The 9,734-nt window shown below is 39.2% G+C and overlaps 1 protein-coding gene across 1 annotated transcript; it reads left to right on the top strand.

Moving 5' to 3' along the window:
• The first annotated feature begins 7,362 nt into the window (after positions 1-7,362).
• LOC116265435 (probable glycerol-3-phosphate acyltransferase 8) lies at positions 7,363-9,356 on the top strand. The gene is made up of 2 exons (XM_031646026.2): positions 7,363-8,029; positions 9,131-9,356. Exons 1-2 carry the CDS (start codon positions 7,406-7,408, stop codon positions 9,305-9,307), a joined length of 801 nt encoding a protein of 266 aa, XP_031501886.1. The 5' UTR covers positions 7,363-7,405; the 3' UTR covers positions 9,308-9,356.
• The last annotated feature ends 378 nt before the right edge of the window (positions 9,357-9,734 follow it).

Below are 9,734 nucleotides of genomic sequence, written 5' to 3'. Positions count from 1 at the left end.
TAACTCATCAACTATCGTCTTCCTCCATTTAGGTTTGAAAATGGATTAATCAAAACTTCAAGGCTCTGTGTTGGAATAAACTTGAGCAAGTTATGATGCATACTTGGGAGATATGTTGGATTCTTTGTCATTAATTGGATGGATAGCATTAGTGTAGGAGTCACTAAGTCTTGTCAATAGTCTGACTGTTCTAGACGATCTACGCACAAGAGGTTATGGTATGTTGTTTTCTCCATCAAGATCAAGTTGAGTTGGCTGAGAGATTTCAGGTGGATTTGAGTTAAATTCAGTGTGATTTGAATGATAGATAGAGGCAGCATTTATGCTCAGTGTTAGCAGTGGTCTATTTTTAATAAATTTTACATCTCGAGAGAAATAAATTTTTTTATTGTCTACATCGAAGCACTTATATCCTTTTCTAGTTGGGGAATATCCTAGGAACACATACTTGATGACTCACTTTCCCAACTTACTACGTTTATATTCAAGTAGAACATAACTTGTACAACCGAACATCCGTAGATGATTTAATGAAGGTTTCCTGTTATAGACTATTTCAAAGGGAGCTTGATTGTAAAGTTTTTTACTTGGTGTTCAACTTATCAAGTGACAAGTGTTTGACACAATTTCTTGCTAGAATTGAGGGGGAGCTTTCATATGAAACATGAGATCTTTGGCATTTTTAAGTAGATGCCTTTTCTTCCACTCACACGTGCCATTTTGTTGTGGCATTGTAGTGCATGTAGTTTGATGCAATATAACATGTTCAGCTAAGTATTATTGAAGTTTTGAATCAAGGTATTCTCCACCATTGTCTAATCTTAAAATTTTACAGGGACACTGAATTGAATGAGGATTAGTTTATGGAATCATTTGAAGAAACTAGTAACTTCACTTTTCTTTGTAAAAATATAGCCATGACATCTGTGACTTGTCATCTATGAACAAAACAAAGTATCTATATCTAAGGTGTGAGGTTTTGGGGGCTGGTCCCACATGTCTGAGTGAACCAGTTCAAAGCAACATTTACTGCTTATTTTAGATTCTGTAAATGGTAACTGTGCCATCTTAGCTAACTCGCATGCTTCACATTCTATAGATTCCATCTGCAAATCTGGAAACACACTTTGAGAGGTCGGCTTAAGGGATGACCCATGCAGCAATGCCAGAGGAATGCCTCTTCCTTATTATTGTTTTTGAGAAAGCTTGTCGTGGTTTCATGTTGATAGCATACTGCCCTCTGTGTAGCTCTCCTTGACCAATCTTCCTCAAAGCAGAGATCCTAAACTGTCACCTTATTTTTAGAAAACTAGACATTTGCAGTTAAGTTCCTTAGTCAGCTTGTTCACTGAATGTAGGTTAGCAGCAAGTTTTGGAACAAGTAATGCTTCGCTCATATGATCTTTATCCATTAAATTAGTTTTACCAACAACTGTTACTAAGGTCTTGGTGCCATCGGCCACTTGGACAGGTGGGGAAATGCAAGATTGCAATTCGCTCAGAAGGTGGGCATTGCCTGTCATGTGATGGGTAGCTCCTCTATTGAGCACCCAACTGTTAGTATGACATGAAGTGGTGCGAGCAAGTGTGCTCTTACCTTGAATCTCCTTTCCATCAGTTTTAGGTTCATCAAATAGCATTAGGTTTGTTTGCTGAGTCACTTGATGGAGGAGCTTGGCGAGTTCTGAAATGCTATTTTGCATCTTTGGGTAGCTTTGTCAAGCTTGAATTCCTTTCTATCTCGCCATGGAGATTCCAACAGTTATCTTTAATGTGCCTCAGTTTTTTGTAGTATGTGCATCTAGATGACTACCAGATGCGGTAGGATTCTTTTTCATGTTTGTTCCCTTATTCTTATCATAGTTTTAGATAGATTGTGATAAGATTCAGAAACTTTAAACGCAATGTTATCTTGGTTGCTTTCTTGATCAACAAACCACTTAGATGCATCCACCATGACCTTATGTCTAGTTTCCTCCATTTTAATCATGGAAGGCACCATACTAAGGGAAGGGAGAGGATAGGACATCAATACTTGATTTCATATGGTATCAAACTCCTGACTAAGTGCTGCTAGGACCTTCAAGACTTTGTTTTCTTTAGCTCTCTGGCATAGAACAACTATATCTGTAGTAATAAGAGGTTAATGTTGGGATAGTTCATCCCACATCCCCTTTAAAGTTCCATAGTAAAGATGACAGGGGCGAGTACCTTTTGTACAGTGGGCAGTCTCTTGCTGCACTTGATACACTCTCACTAAGTTGTGGGTCTCATCATAGATGTCTTGTAGAGAATCCCAAATTTCTTGAGCAAAATCCATGAATAGAAAACCTTATGCAATGGTTGGTTCCATAGAGTTCAAAAGTCATGCCATCACCAGGCGATCATTGGCTTCTCACTCTTCATTTGCAGGATCTTCTTTCGGAGGTGCTTGAACTTTTCCATTTACATACCTCAGTTTGGATTTGCCACAGAGAAAGAGACTTGCAACCTTTGTTAAAATTAGTTGCCATACTTGACATTGTACCAGAGGTTGCATATACTTCAAATGACTAATTCTTGCAACATTCAAATTCCAGCGATACTTCCCCTTCCTAGTTAAGTGTTCTCTTCTGAAAGGAATTTTTTCTTGTCCATTGTAAATAAATGTTGTAAAACAATGTGGTGCCTCTTTATATATATATCATAGTGCATAATGAAAGAAGTACGTTTTACTCGCCATTTCTGGTTAGTCTCTCTTTGCTTTTATGCATTTTCCATGAAGAAGAAATTTCACATGGCATCAGAGCTATGAGTTCAATGGCAGAATGTTGACCTAAGGAGATCAACAATGGATGTTAGTCTGGTGATGATGTTGATCTCAACATCAATGGTGCCGATACATCCAAAGTATTGTCTTACCTTTTTTATATTAATCACTCTGATAATCCTGGAAATGCTTTGGTGTCTCAAAATTTTAATGGAGAAAATTATGGGATGTGGAGTAGAGCCATGGTGATGGCTCTCTCGGCAAAAAATGAGATATGTTTTATAGATGGTTCAGTTATAGAACCAAACAAGGGTGACCTTAACACCACTGTATGTGGGTTAGATTCAACAATCTTGTGCTGTCTTGGATCTTGAATTTAGTCACTAAGGATATTTTAGCATTCATCATATACTCAATTAATGCTAGAGAAGTTGGGCAAGATTTGGAAGAACACTTCACACAGTCTTGCTTCCCAGATTTATCAAATCGAAAGTGCCATATGCCACCTACAGCAAGATACTATGTCCATTGCATCATACTGTACCAAACTAAAAGTTCTTTGGGACAAAAGAAATGAAAATAAGCAGCAGAATGGGCAAAAACTAACTTTTTCTTTTCACATACTTTTTAGTATGCTAAATATATATTTTAACATTTTGAAAAAAGAAGAAGAAAACTACCACATAATCCACTATAGACTTTTTAGCCCCACTAAAAACAACCCAAACAGAAAAAAATTATTTTGAAAAAAAAACCACCCCAATTGTGAGGACACGCAGGCGTGAAAACTTCCATCTTTAAACCTATAGTAATAAACCGGCAACTGCTTGAAACTTTCGTGACCACCCGTTAGCTACGGACCTTGGATACACAAACAATTTTTATTTGAACATTGACTAACAAATATCGTCTTCACTCTTAAAGTGAAAGCATGCAACTTGTTCCAAATGATAAAAACTTTCAGCAGCTCTGCCTTTAACGAGGTCAATCTTACATTTTCCGAAGTACAAGCATAATATTAGTTAGATCAGATCCATGATTCAATTAATCGACAGCGAGAGGGCTTCATTAGAGCGGGCGAATATGTAGAAGACTTTGGACGGACGCTTCAATGACACTGCACATTCTCCAAGCATCAAACCTTGACCATATCAACCATCTTCCTCGAGCAATTTATGAACCGTATGCTTACACCTACTGGATCATGCCAAACGAGAGAGTGAGAGAGAGAGAAAGAAAGAGAGAGAGAGAGAGAGAGAGAGAGAGAGAGAGAGAGAGAGAAAGAAAGAGAGAGAGAGAGAGAGAGAGAGAGAGAGAGAGAGAAGGTTGCCGCTCAACTAATTTTTTGTCTTGCTTCTTGTGTGAGACGGAAATCTGCAACGGAGAGTTGTTGAATTCTTTAAATAGCCATAAAAGCTTTCTTAGGTGCAGATTAGTTGATGGAAACAAGAAGAAGATGATGTTAATTGTCTATGTCATGTGCATATCGTGTATCGACTTGGAGAAAATCTCAAGGAACACCCTCCCATGGTTTACGTTGGTTTGAAGCATATGTCTAAAATAAATAATATTGTAAAGTCCGTCCACCTTGAAAAGGAAAAATCCTTCAATTCTTAAAAATAATAGGCTCAACTTCAATGCACTGTCCCCAAAATCGGCTTAAATCCACCGAATGTTGGAATTGAAGTAGGCTATGTTCTAGTCGGCCAGGGGCAAAGGCAAGTAAGTGGAGCCGGCAGAGGCTTTGGACCCACCTCAATTTTTTTTTTTTAATTTGCACGTAAATTTTAGAAAATTTTATTTGTCCTACATAAAAAATTTGAAAAATGATAATTCGGCACTTGTCAAAATTTAAAAACTTTAATTTAGCTCCCCTTAGGAAAAATTTTTGGATCAGGCCCTAGTCTCGGCAGAGGTAAACGGCTGGTGACATGAAATATCCTGTTGATTTTTTAGTTTTGAGATTTTTCCTTTCTTTTTGTTTGTACTTCGATTTTTATTTTAGAAACTAAAATTTTAATTTGATCCAATTCATGAATGATCCCAATCTGGCATTGGTTAATTCCTTTTGCCGTTTGAATTCCGTTCAGAAACACTAACCACATCGGTGATCAAGCATTTTTCTTTTTCTAAATAGTTTGTAGCTTATATAAGCAGTTGATGCAACGGGTGTGGAGGTGAACGGCTTGAATCTGGGATAGCTAATCGGAGATCGTGTCAAAAATATCGCTTTCGTAAAGCAAAAAGTGACAAGAGGCCCAAATAAGGATTCGGCCAGTCTACAACCGTATATATCAAAAATATCATGCATTATTCACCATAGAAAATCGGATCATCAATCAGAGAAGGGGGTCGAATTAAAGTTTCTAAATTTTGATGAGAGGGTAAATTAAAGTTTTTAAATTTTGATAGAGGCTGAAATATATGTTTTCAAAATTTTTATATAAAACAAGTACAATTTTCTAACATTTAAATATAAATTAAAAAAAAAACCCCCCTTTTGCTCCGCCCTGGATGCAATGGAAAAGGGGGGATTCTGGACGCCTTGGGCAACGCTTCCTTGATTAACACATTAATTACTAGGCTGGTTCATTAGTTACAACTCACTGTATATTTCTGAAAACATCGACAAAGTTATACACTGATGTTGGCATAGGATAGGTCTTGCTTGGACCACATTGAACAATTCTTTTCAAAACGTTAAGGCAAAAAACAGATCAACATCTCTCTCACAAGATGTATTTTCGCAGACTATCTGGGAAGCTCCATTTTTTCCCTGGGATGCTGTAAATGTAATTCCTCTTTCAGTGAAACGTTAACTTTTTAATATATAATTACTTTTTATATATATTCACTTGTTATTTGACAATCTTCTTAAATCAGATCTTGGGTACAAATTGTACCTATCAAACATCCCTGCTTAATGGGAATCTTTTCGGAGCTTCAATTGTTTATCAGTATATTTCTTTCAATGCACGAATCTCTTGAATTATACACTTTACATGGAACTTTTACTGTATCCTTTTGTCGCAAAATCTATATATGCCCGTTCTGCGTGCTTCAAATGTGACCCCCATTGTAGGCTGGGTATCGGGACAACCCGGCCCAGCCTGGTTTGCTTATAATAAAAAATATATCTACCAATATAATATAATATAACATAAAAATATGATATAATATATAAATATGATTAATAATTATGATTATATATATACAATGATGTTATAAATAAATTACCAGGCCGACACAGGAACCACATACACCTTAAGGATGTAGACTTGGTTCTGATTTAGTTGTGGCTGATCCGTGTGGCCAGCTAAGATCTGAGATTTGCATATATCCAGATTTGGATTTTTGTGGGGTTAATCTCACATTGGATGTGGACGACTTGGATGCACAACTGCACCTAAATCGGCCAATCAGTAAATTAACCAGACATATACCATGTTGTTTAGCAAAATGAGCTGACATCCCCACTTGTTAGGCATCATACCTTTCTCTCCACACGGGCATATGTTACATATTTATCATGACTATTAGAAGCTATGGAAGAATTGACCACAGCGTGCATCCCACAAAACATTCTGCTTTTGGGTCTAAGAAAGGGTCAGATGCTTTCTTTTCCAAGGAGAGGCATACACTTTGGGAGAATCTTCTAAGAAAGGAAAAAAACTTTGGGAGAGAAAACGCTCATGACAAGGACATAAGGTTGTATTAATATCTAATATTGTTTCGGAGACGTGTTAACCGAGTGCAGGTTGGATTTTGTTGAAAACTTTTAGAAGAGAAATTTGGTTTTGATAAGAAGACTTCTACTGGCTCCACTTTTCGAGATAGAATCCACAAGAAGGATGCGTTTGGCTCTCAAATTTGACAAATCTAATTGTACGTTTGATCCATCGAAACCCGTAGAGAAAAATCATAATTTTGCTTACACACATATATAAACTAAAATTTGATCTCTACCAATGATATTCACGAAATCTATACATCCATTTTACATAAACACATTTTTATTAATTCCAGACCTAAAACTTATATAATTGATATAATAATTCTATTGTCTCTAATTTGATAGATGTAGCTTTCTTTTATTCCACCGTAGTGTAATCAATTTCTTGGTCTGCCCACTGGGCATGCAGGTAAGTAGAATGCAACCATTGCCACAGTCAAGATAAATTTCACCTTGAGTCTTCTCCACCTTAGTGTTGCAAGAATCTACAATGCGAAACAATTCAAACAGTTGATCTTGAGCACCAATCAGCTTTAATTGACTAGGTTTAGATCTGGGGCATTTTTTTAATGGGTCTAGAATCAATTGAAGTGCAATGAGGTTTGCTTCTCAATTCAATATGCAGTCTCAAACTCACCGACTCAGAATATACATCCAACAAATTAAACTATGTCGAACATCTGCTTAAGACAATGTCTTGAGTTTATGAGTTGACCCAAAAGAGTCACCAAAGCTTAGGGAACCCTGGTTATCATACGATCGAAGCACCAGTAGGCTCATGCACCAGATCCGGATGCCGAACCCGAGGTTGGTGAAATAATGAGAAAAGGCGAGGGCGTCTTCGGAACAAATGAGGTTTAAATGGCGTTCCATTTCCGAGCCTCCCCACTTCACTGCCTGTCGAAGTCCCAAGAGCCACGACCATGGGGTCCGACGGCCGGAAGTTCCCCCCGATTGCCGAATTCACGCAGCGCCACGGTCCCTTGGCTACTGTCGCGGCCGATCTCGACGGTACCCTTCTCGCGTCCTCTTCTTCGTTCCCCTACTTTCTTCTGCTCTCCTATACCGCCGGCGGCATCCTCCGCTCCCTCCTCCTCGTCCTCTGCGCGCCGCTCATCTTCGCCCTCTACAAGCTCGTCTCCGAATCCGCCGCCATCCGCCTCCTCATCTTCGTCTCCGTTTCCGGCCTTCACCTCGGCGACGTCACCGCCGCCTCGGCCTCAATCCTGCCGGAGCTCTACGCCGCGAACGTTCGGTCGGACGCGTGGGAGCTCTTCGACTCGTGCTCGGAGAGGCGGGTCGTGGTCACGGCCAACCCCCGGATCATGGTGGAGCCCTTCGCGATAGACTGCCTGGGCGCGCACGCTGTGCTAGGCACAGAGCTCGAGGTCGGGCGGGCGGGCAGGTTGACGGGGTTCCTCACCGGCGACGGAGTCCTCGTCGGCAAGTTGAAGCGGCAGGCGGTGCTCCGGGAGTTCGAGAAGGATCCGCCGGATGTTGGATTGGGGGATCGGACCTCCGATCATGATTTCATGGCCCTCTGTAAGGTCAGCATCTTCCTGCTCTCCTTCCTCCACTTCCCCCTTTTTTTCTTTTTTTTGTGTGGTAGCCGGTATGAGTTTGCAGGGTACGCTTGTCATTTCATAATTTATCGATCGCCGCAAAAAATGTTACAATTTTATTATTCGACCTTTCATTTCATAGTACGGCTTTCTGGTTTTCTACACAAGCTGCAGAAAAGCCTGCCTTTTCTGTAACAAATTAATCCCCACACCGACGATCTGAAATGACCACAACTTTAGGTCTTAGCAAGGGGACAGATCCAGGTATGCCATGTTCAACTTAGTGAACTCTGCCGGGCAACTGGTTATTTAATATTTTCCTGGTGTTTATAAATTGTAAGCGTCTATCAGCTGTCCTGTTCGTATAAAATAAAAAATGGCAAAAAATAATGAATGGTCACAAAAAATGATGTAAAAATCGTTTGTAATCAAAGGGGCATTTGACGGCTTTCAATTTTGATTTTAGAATTAAAATTGTAAAAACAAAATTCTGCTTCAAACTAGTATTAGTAGTTTTGTTTGTGTTCGATAGTTTGAAATTTTGATTCCAAAATTGAAAATAACATGTTTGATAAAATAGGAATTAAAATTCTGATGAATTAAAGTCGTCATATTTCAAAAAGAGAGACGAAAAATTCCAAAACTCTAAAATCATAATTAATTCTCTTAGGTAAAAACATAATTTCAGAATTTTGATTGAATAATAAGCTGACAATTCTAGAATCAAAATTATTGGTTTGGTAACACAATTCTCATTTAATAAAAAATGAAAATTTTAATTCTACAATCCTATAACTTTTGCCTCATCAAACACACCCTAAAGAAAGTTTACTTTATTTATACTTAATTGAGGTGACCATCAACTCGAACCTTACTTGTCGAAAATGTCTCGAAGACCATCTAACTGGCGAACTTTCCTTATGATTCCGAAAGGCAGCACAAGCACCAAATAAAAGAACCAAGATGAAAGGGAAAACAGGAGATTCCATGATTCATGATTTCTTTGTGAATTAATTTACTCGATGAAAGGGAAAACAGGAGATTCCATGATTCATGATTTCTTTGTGAATTAATTTACTCGTGCAGGAGGCTTACATGGTGCCATCGTTTAAGAAAGGATCAAGCCGTGAAGCTCGTGTTAACCGAATCACCGTACCATGGACGAAGAAGAGGAAGAAGGAAGAGGAGCACCAAAGTGGACAATCTCCAAGAGACCTTCCCTTCGTGCTAAGTTTTCTTATTAAGATGTCTCTCCCCAAATAGACACCCCCACGAATGTACTATCTGTTTTACTGCTTGATCTGCTTTTCGATCTTCGCTGCCAATTCCTCAACAAATTTGGGCCCGTTTCATTCCTATACTTTCTTATCCAAGGGACAGGAACACTATAACAAAGCGGGCCTAAGATGGCCCTAACATGCTGGAAATATCGCCCAGCTTTTTGGTATACTGGCGCAGCTGGAAGGACCGTCGTCGCTGGTCGTGAACTGGGTTAAAACTTGTCTTGCCCTCCTTCCCCGAAGACCGTTTGCGCAAAAATTGGCATCCATGTCATCGGAACTGGTAACGGGCCATCACCTAGAGACTCTCGCTACCACGATAGGGTGCAGCTAATAGGCCACCGTCCATGTATTAAATTTGTACGTTGTAGGCATCTAGGCAAGAAAGCGTCCAAAGTACTTGACTGCCC

This window comes from Nymphaea colorata, chromosome 12, assembly GCF_008831285.2.
Source record: "Nymphaea colorata isolate Beijing-Zhang1983 chromosome 12, ASM883128v2, whole genome shotgun sequence".
NCBI classification, from domain to species: Eukaryota; Viridiplantae; Streptophyta; class Magnoliopsida; order Nymphaeales; family Nymphaeaceae; genus Nymphaea; species Nymphaea colorata.
Note: the sequence above shows the minus strand (reverse complement) of the source record. Positions and strands in the feature narration are given on the sequence as shown.